A 15,694-nucleotide genomic window follows, 5' to 3' on the forward strand; every position below is an offset into this window, starting at 1 on the left:
AACTCTTATGGACATGCCGTTTGATGGCCGTCGCCTCTTTGGCGACAAGGCAGACAGTGCGCTTGAGCGCTTTAAGGACTCCAGGGCTACGGCCAAGTACAGCAATCTGCTGCCTTTTGCCCCTTTTGTGGCCACGGAAGGGACGCCCCCACACTTCCTGCCAGCCACGGGCCGCAGACTAACATCCAGCGCGGTGGCAGACGTGATAAGCGCCGTGGTGGTGCCCGGGGACAACGGCGAGGCCAGTCCACATCCACCGCCGCAGCATCCGCCTCAAAGCCTTCCTAGTCCGAGCTTTCAGGCCCATTTGACGCCAGTGGGGGGCAGGGTTCGCCATCACCTCCTCCACTGGAGCGACATCACATCGGAGAGGTGGGTGCTGCAAACCGTCCGAAGGGGCTACTCCCTCCCCTTCGAGGCGACCCCTCCAGCCATGCCACCGCAGTACCACCGCGTGTCGGGGGATCACTTGAATCTTCTGCGAGAGGAAGTTTCGGCCCTCTTGGCCAAGGGGGCCATCGAGCGCGTTCCTGGGCCAGAAGTAGGGTGTGGTTGTTACTCCTACTACTTTCTGGTTCCCAAGAAGGGCGCCTTACGCCCTATCTTGGACCTCAGGAATGTCAACGGCTTCCTCCGGAAGGAGAGGTTCAAGATGCTGACTTTGGCTCAGGTCATAGCTGCCCTGGACCCAGGAGACTGGATGGTAGCGTTAGACTTGCAGGATGTGTACTTCCACATCCCCATCCTGCCAGCCCACCGGCGTTACCTGCGGTTCACGGTAGGCCACGAGCACTTTCAGTTTACCGTGCTCCCCTTCGGCCTTACCAGCGCCCCACGGGTGTTCACGAAAGTGATGGCGGTGGTCGCAGCTCATCTGCGCAGGTTAGAAGTTTCAGTCTTCCCCTACCTCGACGACTGGTTGTTGAAGGCGGGCTCGCCCCAGACAGTCGTCAACCACCTCCAGACTACGGCCGACCTCCTGCACCAGCTGGGGTTCTCCATCAATGTGCCGAAGTCGCACCTGTGCCCCTCTCAGAAGCTCCTCTTCATCGGAGCGGTTCTAGACTCGGCGCAGTTTCGGGTTTATCCTCCCGAACAGCGGGTTCGGGATATTCAGGCTCTGATTCCCATCTTTCAGCCGTTATCCCGAGTCTCGGTCAGGTTGACGCTGCGGCTTCTGGGGCTGATGGCCTCCTGCATCCTTCTGGTGCATCACGCCAGGTGGCGGATGCGGGGTCTGCAGTGGGACCTGAAGTTTCAGTGGGCCCAGCATCAGGGCAACTTGTCCGACCATGTCTTGATCTCGGAGGGCACTGCAAGACAGTTGCAGTGGTGGTTCACGGACCGCGATTGGGTCAGCGGCAGATCCCTCTCCCTACCCCAACCGGAGCACGTAGTTGTGACGGACGCTGCCCTCCAGGGCTGGGAAGGCCACATGGGAGAGGCGGAGATCAGAGGCCTCTGGTCTCTGGCGGAGTCCCAGCTCCATATCAACCTTCTGGAGCTGCGGGCGAACCGACTTGCACTGAAGGCATTCCTCCCCTCTCTCCGGGGGAGTGTAGTGCAGGTGTTCACGGACAACACCACCGCCATGTGGTACTGCAACAGGGCGGGGTGGGGTCGTGGACCCTTTGCCAGGAGGCTCTGCGCCTCTGGCAGTGGCTGGAACATCAGGACGTGACCCTGGTGGTTCAACACCTGGCAGGTTCCCTGAACGCCAGGGCGGACAAACTCAGCCGTCGGTGCATGATGGATCATAAATGGCATCTGCACTCGGACGTGGCTCAAGGCCTCTTTCAGCAGTGGGGAGAGCCTTGGTTAGATCTATTCCCCACAGAAGAGAACGCGCAATGTCATCAGTTCTGCGCGTTGGAATTTCCATGGCGGCACTCGCTCGGAGACGCTTTTCGTCGCAAATGGAGTTGCGGTCTATTGTACGCCTTTCCGCCTATACCACTTCTGCCCAGAGTGCTGAAGAAGATCAGGCGTGACCGGGCCCAAGTCATCCTTGTGGCTCCGGACTGGGCACGGAGGTTCTGGTATCCCGAGCTCCTCAGCATGTCTGTCGATCCCCCGATTTGTCTGCCTCTTCAGGAGAACCTTCTGTCGCAGCAGCAGGGGACGGTCCTCCACCCAAACCTGTCCAGTCTCCACTTACATGCGTGGAGATTGAGCGGTGGCAGTTGAGGCTATTTGACTTGCCTCCTGAAGTCTGTAATGTCATTGTGGCAGCCAGGCGTCCCTCCACAAAATCGGTATACGCCTGCTGTTGGAACAAATTTGTGGCATGGTGCACAGCAAAGGCTGTGGATCCCCTTTCTGCCCCTCTTTCAGAGGTTCTCTTCTTTCTTCTTTCTCTTGCCCAGCAGGGCTCTGCTCTGGGCACTCTGAAGGGCTACCTCTCAGCAATTTCTGCCTTCTTAAGGCTACCTGATCAGCCCTCTTTGTTCAAGTCCCCAGTTGTAAATAGGTTTTTGAAGGGCATCACTCATGTTTCCTCCAGTTCCTGTCGTGATGCCTCAGTGGGACTTGAACCTTGTTCTAACCTTTCTGATGTGCGCTCCCTTTGAGCCACTTCATAACTGTCCTCTTCGCCTCCTTACTCTGAAGACCGCTTTCCTGGTTGCCATCACCTCTGCCAGGAGAGTGAGTGAGCTCCAGGTTCTTTCTTCTGAGCCTCCTTTCCTTTCTGTCCATCCGGACAAGGTTGTGTTGAGAACGCGTCCCTCTTTCCTGCCAAAGGTAGTAACAGCCTTCCACATCGGGCAGTCCATCACCTTGCCCACCTTCTTTCCGCCTCCGCAACCCTCGAAAGAGGAAGAGAGGCTCCACCGTCTGGACTCAAAACGTGCACTCTCATTCTATCTGGATCGCACACGCCAGTTCTGGGTGGATGACCAACTCTTTGTTGGTTACGTGGGCGCTAAGAAGGGGCGGGCGGTGCACAAACTGACCATTTCTCGATGGGTCGTCTTGTGCATCAAGGCTTGTTACTCTTTGGCTCAAAAGGAGCCACCTGTGAGGCTTCGTGCCCATTCCACATGGGCCACGGCGGCTACTACTGCCCTGGGCCGGGGAGTCCCCTTGCAGGACATCTGTCAGGCAGCTACGTGGGCCTCGCTGCACACGTTCGCAAGACACTACTGCCTGGACAGCCAAGTCTGGAGAGATGGCTTTTTCGGCCGTTCCGTTCTCCAGGACTTTCTGGTGTGATCATTGGTTCGCAGACCCACCACCGGGGTTGGTATTGCTGGGGTATCTATTCTAAGGTAAGGAATCTAATACTAACCTGTTTCTTTCAGATGCACAAATTACTTACCTTTGGCAACGATATATCTGTAAGAAACAGTAGTTAGTATTAGATTCCTTACCGCCCCACCCATCCTCCCCGTTCTGCGAACCAATATCTAGGGCTAAGGTCATCCCCTTTCAGGGCCCTAGTTTTTTATGGCACCAATGTTGGTTTTTTATCATGGCTCTGCGTTTTCTGGCGCCGAAAAGCTGTGTATAAGAACTGACGTCAGCGCGCGAGGGCGGTGTCTAAGTACTCCGGCGGACCCGCAGACGACGCCTACAGACACGCAAGGGTACTGCTACGCAAAGTTTCCAGATCCAGTCTGACGCCTGGGGGTATTCTAAGGTAAGGAATAAGGAATCTAATACTAACTACTGTTTCTTACAGATATATCGTTACCGAAGGTAAGTAACTTGGGCATTAATAGAACACAAATATGCAGTTTTTTTTATATGCAATTTATTAAGAATTTGTAGGATACACAAAGACATTTACCAACGGAGCGATAGCTTGCCATTAGGTCTCATCTAACAAAAAAATTAATAACAGTTCCTCAACAACACCCCAACCCACCGCCGTCTAGGAAAGACTCACTTTATGTCTGTCACAGTTGAAGAGGCATCATGTTTGGCAATAGCATTGCTACCTCACACATATCTGGGGGCTTTCTTCCTCAATGCCCTGATCTTTCGCCTTTCTTTTTATATTTAGTTGACAAACATGAACCTTGCGAGTGGAGCCTTAAGCAGGATCGGTGCATCGTACATCACAGCTCATCGACCTTCAGGCAGCTCGGCAGGCCCCGTACGGATCATGCACCCAGATTCTCAGGAGAACAGTGTGCACAACCCAAGAATCCGGTAAGGAGCTGCCTTCTGTGGTGAATTCATTGCTGTCATGAAACTAGGGGGAGATTATGCTCGTATGAAGCAGGGGTAGAGGTATGAGGGTACCAAACATCTGTCTTGGACTTACGTGCATCCTTTCAGGGTCTGTGCATGCCCCGTCTCCAGTCTGATCAGCTTTCTTCTTTTACTGTCATATGACCAGGCATCAGGTTTGCATGATCAGTAGTTGTTGCAGTTGTCACCATGGCCGTCTTTTTGTCTGTGTGACAGTAGGTCAAACCTGTCTAACTAGCAGAGCCTACTCACTGATTTAAAAGAACACACATAAGTAGCATTTGCAGCTGTAGGTTGTTTATGGTCCACACGTTTCTTGCATTTTCTTGTGTGACAAAGAAAATAAGGCCTATTTTCCAAGTGGTATGTTTCTTCTTCCACTGTTTTAGAAACTTAGCACCATCAACCAAGTGTTTTTATTGTGATTTGCAATAAACAATAACATAAAATTGAATAGCGCAAGCGTTGCATGTATCCTTATCGGGCGTTGAGGTCAGTGGGGTGACAATAAGGCAGGTAGCGCTCTGGAGTGAGCCTCCGTTGGCGTTCACTAGGAGGGGTTAGCTTCCTTGGATGTTGTACCGCATGTTTCTGAACTGTGAGGAAGAGGAAAACTGTGTGTGTGTGGAGAGGGGTGGAGGTGGAGGGGCAAGTTGGGGCCAGGGTGCTGTTGGGAGAAACTCCTGGGTGATCACAGGGGTGTGTGGCTGCAGAGTGAGTGTTGTTGTGTCCAGGGTGGCATGGCTGCCATTGTTACATCCAGATGTATCAAAGGTTCAGAAACTTAACATTAAGAGAAAAGAAAACCATGAAGTAATCAAACAAAGCTATGCTGATCTTCCAAACTATACTGCACTATTGGATAAATTAATTTTACATATACTTATACATCAAATCTTGCGGAATTAATGCAGTAGTAACGTATTTCTAATATTTTCAAAATTTCTAAAGTTTCTTTAAAGTGACCTGATCGGAATGGTATACTAAGATGGCACTGAAATCATTGCACCTATCTTGCTATGGTCGGGGAAGAGACTGCTTTGTGTGGTTCACAAATGGAAATCAGTCATTTTTTCTTGCCCGCAGGTCGAAGTTCTGCAATCATGGTCTCGTAGCCCTTTATGCACCTTACCACACACAATTTCGGGGAGTCCCTGAAAGCGGGATAAGAGACTAATCTGAAGTTGCCTTTAGTTCTCTTGTGGATATAGAAAGTAACCCATCCGTGGTGAAAATCTTACCTGTTAAGTCGAGAGCTCTGGCATCTGACACACTTATAAGAGCATTGCTAGTTTTACCGATAGCTCTTTCTTGGACAGATATTTATTGCTTTGCCAAGACAGAAAAAGATCAAGGATTTTGTTAAGATCCCAGAGGGATGAGTACTTAGGTTCCAGAGGCAAGGAAAGCTGTACCCCTCAGAGTAGTTTTCTCATCAGAGGATGCTGTCCCAAAGGGTAACCATCAGTCGAACATGGCCAGCTGAGACAGCTGAATGAAAGGTGTTTACCAAACTGCACCCCACTCCTTGATCTGCGATATCGGGCAGGAAGTAAAGGATAACAACGTCCAACCCTACAGGACCCACGTTCCTCTGCATGCACCAATGAAACCAATCTAACATTCAGATCTGTACCTTGTAACCGTAACATGCACCCAGGCTTTGGCCAGGAGATGTTGAGCCTGTCTCCAAAAGTTAGGGACTTTCCATCCTGCCCTGTTATCCTCCACGTCATTAAATGTGAGGTTCAATTGATTACCAGATGATGCTGGGCGTTCCTTATAGAATATTGGAGAAAATCTGGGCAATTAGGTAGAAGGAATGTAGAATACCAGGAAAGTTAATTTGGACCTGGATACCACGCTTGAGATATTTACACCAGAGTCACCACGATTAAGTCTATTCCCTGTTGCCTCCCTTGAGCCAATAGCTGTGTCAGCATGTAGAAGAAGGAAAGGCATATCCCTGTTTCTTGAGCCATTCCGGTAGGAAGGCATCCGTTGCCATCGCCTTCGGGTCAAGTCTCCAGCTGAGGTATCTGGGAAGTTGATAGTCCAGCCTGGAGGCGAAGAGGTCCACCGTGAATGGACCCCATTGGTTTGAGTTTGAGGAAGATCTGCGGATGAAGCATCCATGCACATGTATCCTGGAAGTTATGGGAGTGCGAGTCTGCTGTTGTGTTGGATGTTCCTGGCAGGCACTCCGCCATCACCGATTTGTTGTTCTCCAGGCAATATTCCCAGAAGTTATTGACAAAATCTGCTAGGACTCTGGACCATGTTCCTCCTTGGTGATTTATGTATTGCAATGCCACAACATTGTCTAGCTTCATGGGCACCGTGGACCTGATGTTGTCTTTGGTCCAGCATTTGACTGCAAATGAACCTGCTAGAAGCTAGAGACAATTAATGTGTTAACTCCATTTGGATGTAGACCATCTCCCTCCAGTAGAACATTCGCCGCAGTTAGCGCACCATCCCTCTCTGTAGGTGTCAGAGTCATGATCAGATCAAGGGAATAACCAAGATGGCTTTCCTATTCCATGCTTCCATGTTCAACAACTACCATTCCATCACCTCTTGAGCCTCTTGAGTAAGTGACACCTCCTGTGAATACTTCAGTCCTTTCCTGAGGTGATGAACCTTGTTGCGCTGCAGAACCCTGTAATGAAGAAGACCTAGAAATATGACCTGTATTGACAAGTGGCGGACTAGACCTGTGATCTCTGTTTGTGTTTATTGGGAGTCTTTCAGAGTTCCTGTCATATCTTCCTCATTTTCTTGGACAGAAGTCTGAGAATTGCCTGTACAGAGTCTACTACAAAACCTAAGAAGATAATGTTTTGTGTGGGTAACAGAATGGATTTGCTTTCATTTATGAAAAATTTCAGGCTCTCTAGCAGGAACATTGCCTTGTGAAGGCCTTCTGTCAGTTTTGTGGACACAGATCCATAAGAAGACTGTAGTCTACATAGGAATCCCATGTGCCCCCAAGTGTTCTGAGGACCTTGGTGAAGCACCAAGATGCTGATGTCAAACCAGAAGTAAGAGTTGTGAACTCGTTGGCTTTGGATTCTCAGATGAATTATAAAAACCTGTGACGCGGAGGGAAGCCCAGAATGTCTAGGCGTACCATCCAGTCGCCCCGCCACCACTCGTTGAACTCCCTCAGGTTTATTAGTGGGTGTTAGACCTGGCATCTTGGCATGGTATCCCCCTAACATTTTGCCTTCAGACCTACTATTTTTGCGGACTTCGTTTTTGCTGGCCTTAGGACTCTGCACACTTTACCACTGCTAACCAGTGCTAAAGTGCTTGTGCTCTCTGCTCAAAACATGGTAACATGGTAACATTGGCTTATACCCAATTGGCATATTTAATTTATAAGTCCCTTGTTAATTTATAAGTCCCTTGTAAAGTGCACTACTTGTGCCCGGGGCCTGTAAATTAAATGCTACTTGTGGGCATGCAGCACTGATTGTACCACCCACTTAAGTAGCCCTTTAAACTGTCTCAGGCCTGCCATTGCACAGTCTGTGCGTGCAGGTTAAACTGCCATTTCGACCTGGCAAAGTAAACCTTTTCCCAAGCCCAGGCCTTCCCTTTTAATACATATAAATCACCCCTAAGGTAGGCAATAGACAGCCCCAAGGGCAGGGTGCCGTGTATTTTAAAAGTTGGACATGTGCTTTTATGTTTTACATGTCCTGCTAGTAAAAAACTCTTACATAAGTTTTTCACTACTGAAAGGCTTATCTCTCCCACAGATAACATTGGTGTTGCCTTATTAAATTTTATAAGTACCATTTTCAAATGGGAAGAGATAATTGCTTCATGTTTGGTGTCTCTGGAACCCTAATTTCAAATCCTAATTTATGGTCAAGTCATATTTCTGAAAATGCCACTTTTAGAAAGTTAGCAAAACCAAAGGGGATGGAGTGTTGAACTTTGCCAGCACTCACCCCCAGTCAACTGATCTGGGTTTAATCCATCATCATTCTTTAGCTCACTCTGCCACCCCAGTTAAGACATGCCCACATGCAAATCAGTGTAACCCTGTGCCTCATGGGAACAGTCCAGCCCAAACTGCCAAGCCATGTCTTCCCTGGACCGGAAACAAGCATCCTGGGACCGGTTTCGGGTACATAACCCTCATCAGCCAGGCTATCTTAAATCCAGTGGCAAAGTGAGCAAGGAACCCATGTCTGGGCATACCTTGCCAACTTAAGGCAAAATTAGCAAAAACCAAAGGGGATGTCTGAAGGGGATGATGGACGGAGTGTTGAACACTGCAAGCACTCACCCCCAGTCAACTGATCTGGGTTTAATCCATCATCATTCTTTAGCTCACTCTGCCACCCCAGTACAGACATGGCCACATGCAAATCAGTCTGACCCTGTGCCTCATGGTAACATTCCAGCCCGAACTGCCAAGCCATGTCTTCCCTGGACCGGAAACAATCATCCTGGGACCGGTTTCGGGTTCATACCCCTCATCAGACAGGCTATCTTGAATCCAGTGGCAAGGAGCAAGAGACCCACGTCTGGGCATAACCTGCCAACTTAAGGCGAAATTAACAAAACCAAAGGGGATGATGGACGGAGTGTTGAACATTGCAAGTACTCACATACCCTGTGGCAGTTAGCAGATAAAGGATTAGGGTGTATCTGGGATCGCTCCAGTTTAAGATACTGGAGCCGGGCATCAGGGTGATACCAATAATATGTCAAAAGGACTTGAGCGATGAGATAATATAAATACAAATCAGGGACTCCAAATCCCCCCGCTCATAAGGCATAATTAGGGAGTTCCCGCCTATACGAGGCTGCCTGCCGGCCCAGACAAAGCAGATGAGCAAGGTCCGGAGTGTATCAAACAATTTCGTGGTGAGGGTGATGGGGATGTTTAAAAAAAGGTATTAAAAACGCATAAGAACCACCATTTTCAGTATGGCGATTCTACCCGCCATGGAAAGGATAAGTCTGATCCACCGCTTCACCTGGGATGTGAGTTGATCTATCACTTGGCAATAGTTGAGGCGAATCACCTCTGGTGCTCTGCAATGTAGAAAAATGCTGAGATATTTTGTGGGGTAAGTGGGAATTCAAAATCCTCCTGAGTAGTGGCCGGAGTCAAGGGGAAAATTTCTGATTTGGTCCAATTAATGGCTAGTCCTGAGTACGCTCCAAACCGGACTACATCTGAAAGAGACAATTAGTTATAGATTCCTTACCTTGTGAATTACCCCCAGGCGTCAGACTGGAGCTGGAGAATTTTTTCGTCAGCAGTACCTCTGCACGTCGAAAGGTGGCTCCACCTTCGTCATTGGCGTCGTGGTCGCCGGGATGACGTCACGGTAGCCACTTAGACAACACCCTCGCGCGCTGCAGCCAGTTCTTTCTTTTTCCACGCCAGCCAGCGCAGATCTGGAGAGAGCTGTAACTCCAGTCACTTTTTGACAGAATCTTTTGTGACTTTTGTCAACACCGTTCTTGAGTCGATCGACTCCTGGTGCACACAAGGGATGCCCGGTTACAAGGCTTGCGGGTCCTGCCGAAAACTGATGTCAGTGACGGATCCGCACCGCGTGTGCCTGTGGTGCTTAGATCGGAGCCACGACCCCAAGTCGTGTTCCAAATGCTGGACCATGAATCCAAAGTCTTTGCGAGAACGGTCCCGAAAGCTTCTCGAGGTCCGGCAGTCCACTCCATGCTGTTCAAGGTCCCAGTCACACAGGTGGTGAAGGGACCGGTCGCGGAGCCACCATCGCCACTCGTCGTCGAACTCCTCGGGTAAGTCGAAGCACAAGAAGAAGTCGAAGAAGCACCGTCTCTCTTTGACTTCTCCCCGTCCGTCGGCTGACGCGACGAGGGACGCGAGTGGTGCCACTCATGCGGCTCTGTGTGCGGAGGCCGAAGGGTCTACTCCGAGTTTCCCTCCTTTTCCAGGACTCGGAGCAACCCCTGCCCAGCTTCGGAGTTCTACGAAGCGATGCATGCCATCTTTGGTCAGCCCGTCTCTGCCGGCGCACCTGCGGGCCTCGTGGACTCGGCTGAGGACCCTGGGCCTTTGACGCCGGTGGCGCTGGCCCTGCAGGGTCCCCTTGGATCCAGGCCTGGATCTGAGCCGGTCGACCTTATAACACCTCCACCGGCACTGACTCCACCGGCACCACGTCCGCTACCGACGACGGTTGTGTCCCCAGCCGGCGTCGGCCCCGGCCTCCACCCCGACGTAGACACGGAGCCGGACCGACATCAATGACACCGGATCCGGCGCCGACAGGTACTTTTGTACCCCTGTTCTACTCTGGTTCTTTTAGGCCAGATTGGCAACCAGAGGAGGGGGAGGAGGACTGGGAGGCGTCCGGAGACCCTTTAACTGACCAGTTAGAGTATGATTCGAACTAGAGAGAGGAGTTGGGGAATGCCAGTGGTTTGAATACCTCCCCAGACCTCAGCATGTTGTCACCTACCGTGGCTATGGAGGAGGGAGCGTCTTACGCAGTGGTGTTGCGTAGGGCAGCTGAGGCTGTCAACCTTGAGCTACCTACGGTGGCAGTCAGGACTAACCTCCTGACAGAGGTGCTTCAGCCGGCAGCGAGCTCTTTGGAGCTCCTGCTGCCATTCAACGAAGCCTTCACTGACGTCCTTTTGGTCACCTGGTCCAGACCCAACACTGGGGCTCCAGTGGATAGGATGATTGCCCGACGCCACCGCCCTGCACGGGGCAACCCCATTTTCCTCTCCCAACACCCCACCCCTGAGAGATTGATGGTCCAAGCCTCCGCGTTCAAAGGAAGCGCCTTCCCTACTGCACCACCTGATAGGGAATTCAAAAAGCTGGATATCTTGGGAAGAAGATGTTTTCTTCCTCCAGCTTGGTACTGCGATCTGTAAACACTGCATGTCTGTTGGGCCGCTACACCCACTCCGTGTGGGATACGGTGGCGCAGGTGCTGCCTCAGTTCCCGGAGGAGGCCCGGGCAGTGCTCTCCGGTACTGTCGCCGAGTAGAGGCGCAGCCAATTTTACCATTTGCTGTGGACTGCACACCACCAACTAGCTAGGCAGAATGATTTCAACGTTGGTAGCCCTTTGATGCTACGCCTGGCTGAGGTTGACTGTCGATGTCCAGAGTACCCTGATGGACATGCCCTTTGATGGCCGTCGCCTGTTCGGCGACAAGGCAGACAGTGCACTAAAGCGCTTCAAGGACTCTCTGGCTACGGCCAAGTCCTTGGGCCTCTCCCCCACTCGTCCTGCACAGTCTGCCTTTCTCCCCTTTCGTGGCTACGGACGGGGTGCCCCGCCATGTTCCACCCAGAGACACAGGCCGTTGCACGCTACTCAGCCCCTGCGCGGCTGGGGAACCCACTGTCGTGGGTCTGGGACCAGCGAGCGGGCCAGTCCACCACTGCCCCCTCTGCAGCAGCCTCCAAACCCTCCTGGTCTGACTTTTCAGGGCCACCAATCGCCAGTGGACGGCAGGATTCGCCATCACCTCCCCCACTGGAGCACCATAACGCCTGACAGGTGGGTGTTGCAGATAGTCCGAATGGGCTACTCCCTCCCCTTCGAGACTACCCCTTCCTCCATGCCATCTCAGTACCATTGCATGTCGGAGGATCATCTGGCCCTTCTCCAACAGGACATTACAGCTCTCTTGGCCAAGGGAGCCATCGAGCGAGTTTCTGCCACAGAAGTAGATCGTGGTTGTTATTCCCACTACTTTTTGGTGCCCAAGAAGGACAAAGGCCTGCATCCTATCTTGGATCTCAGGAATGTCAACTGCTTCCTCCGCAAGGAGAAGTTCAAAATGTTGATGCTAGCTCAGGGCATGTCTGCTTGTAATGCACGTAACGCCAGTTTACCGTGCTCCTCTTTGGCCTTACCAGCGCCCCTCGGGAGTTTTGCGAAAGTGATGGCGGTGGTCGCAGCTCATCTGTGCAGATCAGGGGGTTCCAGTTTTCCCCTATCTCGATAACTGGCTGTTGAAGGCGGGCTCGCCCCCAGGCAGTCATCTCCCACCTCCAGACTACGGCAGACCTTCTGCATTCGCTGGGGTTCATTATCAACGTGCCAAAATCACACCTGACTCCCCCTCAGAAGCTCCTTTTCATCGGAGCGGTTCTGGGCACAAGGCAGTTTCGGGTCTATCCTCCCGAGCAGCTATGATTCCGATCTTTCAGCATCTATCCCGGTTTTTGGTCAGAGTGACCCTGAGGCTTCTGGGCCTCATGGCCTCCTGCATCCTGCTGGTAGATTATGCCAGGTGGCATATACGGGCTCTGCAGTGGGACCTGAAGTTCCAGTGGGCGCAGCATCTGGGGAACCTGTCCAATTGCATCCAGATCTCGGAGGGCACTGCACGACAATTGCAGTGGTGGCTAACGAACAGGGATTGGGTTAACGGCAGATCCCCCTCCCTTCCCCAACCAGAATACACAGTGATGACAGAAGCAGCACTTCTGGGATGGGGCAGCCACATGGGAAAGGCGGAGATCAGAGGCTTCTGGTCTCCGGCGGAGTCCGGGCTCAACACTCACCTTCTGGTACTCTAGGCGATCTGTCTTGCACTAAAGACATTCCTTCCCTCTGTTCGGGAAAGAGTAGTGCAGGTGTTCATGGACAACACCACAGCCATGAGGTAGTGCAACAAACAGGGTGGGGTGGGGTCGTGGACCCTGTCAAGAGGCTCTCCGTTTCTGGACATGGCTGGAACAACAGGGCATATCCCTGGTGGTTCAACACCTAGTAGGTTCTCTGAACGCCAGGGCAGACGCAGGTGCATGATGGAGCACGAATGGCGTCTTCACTCGGAGGTGGCGCAAAGTCTCTTTCGGCAGTGGGGAGAGCCTTGGTTAGATCTAGTCCGAAGAGAATACGCAATGTCAGCAATTCTGCACGTTGGAATTTCCAAGGCGGCACTCACTAGGCGACGCTTTTCGTCGCAAGTGGAGTTGCAGTCTTTTATACACCTTTCTGCCTATACCACTGCTGCCCAGTGTGCTGAAGATCAAGCGCGACCGGGCCCAAGTCATTCTTGTGGCTCCGGATTTGGCACGAAGAGTCTGGTATCCCGAGCTGCTACACATGCCCATCGATCCTCTGATCAAACTGCCTCTTCTGGAGGATCTTCTGTCACAGCAGCATGGGAGGGTTCCCCACCCGAACCTGTCCAGCCGCCACCTCCTTGCGTGGAGATTGAGTTGCAGCAGTTGACGGCTTTTGACCTGTCTCCCGAAGTTTATGATGTTATCTTGGCAGCCAGGCGTCCCTCCACTAAGACGGTATACGCCTGTAGATGGAATAGATTTGTGGCATGGTGCGCTGCAAAGGCTGTGGATCCCCTTTCTGCCCCTCTTTCTGAGGTTCTCTTGTTCCATCTCTCTTTGGTTCAGCAGGGCCCTGCTCTGGGCACTATTAGGGCTACCTCTCGGCCAAATCAACCTTTCTTAGACTTCCTATCAGCCTTCACTTTTCAAGTCCCCTGTTGTAAATCGCTTTCGTAAGGGCATTAGTCATCTTTTTCCTCCTGTTCCCTTTGTAATGCCTCAGTGAGTCTTGAACGTGGATTTACTTACCTTATGTGCGCTCCTTTTGAGACGCTTCATAACTGTCCTCTCAGACTTCTTACTTTAAAAACTGCCTTTCTGGCTGCCATCACCTCTACTTGCAGGGTGAGTGAACTCCAAGCTCTTTCTTCAAAACCTCCTTTTCTGGCTGTTCATGCGGTCAAGGTCGTCCTAAGAACAAGACCTTCCTTTCTTACCAAGGTGGTTACTTCTTTCCACATTGGTCAAACCATCACTTTGCCCACCTTTTTTCCGCCTCCGCATCCCTCTAAGGAGGAAGAGAGGCTCCACCGTCTGGATCCAAAACGAGCGCTTTCATTTTATTTGGATCACACAAAACAATTCCGGGTGGATGACCAGCTCTTTGTTGGCTACATGGGTACCAAAAAGGAGGGCCGTGCACAAACGTACCATCTCTAGGTGGGTTGTTTTGTGCATCAAAGCTTGCTATTCATTGGCAAAGAAGGAGCCTCCAGTGGGGCTGCACGCATATTTCACCTGGGAGACGGCAGCTACTACTGCTTTGGGACGTGGTATTCCTCTCAGTGACATCTGTCAGGCAGCTACGTTGGCATATTTGCACACATTTACAAAGCACTACTGCCTGGACAGCCAAGTCCGGAGGGACGGCTTATTTGGCTGTTCTGTTCCCCAGGACTTTCTGGGTGAACTTGGTTCGCAGACCCACCTCCGGGGTTGGTATTGCTGGTGTATCTATACACAAGGTAAGGAATCTATAACTAATTGTCTCTTTCAGATGAACAAGTTACTTACCTTCAGTAACATAGAGACATAGATTAGTTCTAGATTCCTCACCACCCCACCCATCCTCCCCGTTCTGCAGACTGACTTCTTGGGTTAAGGACTTCCTTTCTGGGCCCTAGTTTCCTGCACCAGTGGTCAGTGTCTTGCATGGCTCTGCGCATCTGGCGTGGAATGTCGTGTATAACAACGGACGTCCGCATGCGAGGGTGGCGTCTAAGTAGCTGCCGTGACATCATACCGGCGACCACAACGCCAACGACGAACGCGGAGCCGACCCATGCCACCTTATGACACGCAGAGGTACTGCTGACAAAAAAAATCTCTGGATCCAGTCTAACGCCTGGGGGTAATTCACATGGTAAGAAATCTATAACTAATCAGTCTCTTACAGATATATTGTTACCGAAGGTAAGTAACTTGTTCTTCACGCAGTAAGGAGGACAGGTTTGTAGCTGGCTTCCGCACAAACAGCATGACATTGTCAGCATAGAACAAGGCTGTGAGGGGGCCTGTATGAAATTGTAACCCTCTTGGAGATGTCTCTCCTGTATCTGTCTCGCCAGGGGATCCATAGCTATGATAAATAATAGGGGTGAGAGGGGGCACCCTTGTCTGGTGCCACTCGTCAGGGGGAACTGAGCTGTTATTTCACCATTCAATTTCAAGCGGGCAACTGGGCCGGCGTATAGAAGGTGTATCAAATTCAGAAACCCCATTGGAATTCCTAGTTTCTGCATCACAGCGTACAGGAAGGGCCACTCCAGAGAATCGAACGCCTACTCGGCATCAAGTAGGAGGCCACTGCCAGCAGGGAACTTTCTGATCTCCTTAATGAAGGAGTCCCCAAAGAAGCCACCTTGGGCCAGGTTGATTTTGATAAGGAGGGAACAACGTTGCTCTGTAGAAGGACACAGTTTGTTCTGCCCAGAAAGATAATTGCTCATTGGGCCCATCCTGAGAATATGTCCGGAGGAATCAGAGATCCATATTCCTTGACCTTTTCGGCTATGACGTGAATATTCGTTGGAAGGCCGGCAATGTGAAGAAGTTTGTCTTGACATGACTGCCAGGACCAGTCAATGCTCTTTTTGGTGTCTCTAATTTACTTTGCAAAGAAGGTGGCCATTCTGGCATGAATCTCAGGTGTTAAAGCCA

At 51.3% G+C, this 15,694-nt stretch overlaps 1 protein-coding gene across 6 annotated transcripts in view; it reads left to right on the plus strand.

Annotated features, from left to right (window-relative positions):
* Positions 1-15,694, plus strand: part of TTLL5 (tubulin tyrosine ligase like 5) — a 1,026,293-nt gene that overhangs the window by 754,281 nt on the left and 256,318 nt on the right. For all 6 annotated transcript variants that reach the window (XM_078659928.1, XM_078659931.1, XM_078659927.1 and 3 more), the window contains one exon: positions 4,007-4,155. In XM_078659928.1, the coding sequence (XP_078516054.1) occupies positions 4,007-4,155 (149 nt within the window). The remainder of the gene's footprint in view (positions 1-4,006; positions 4,156-15,694) is intronic.

Source organism: Lissotriton helveticus, chromosome 9 (assembly GCF_964261635.1).
Source record: "Lissotriton helveticus chromosome 9, aLisHel1.1, whole genome shotgun sequence".
Classification (NCBI taxonomy): Eukaryota; Metazoa; Chordata; class Amphibia; order Caudata; family Salamandridae; genus Lissotriton; species Lissotriton helveticus.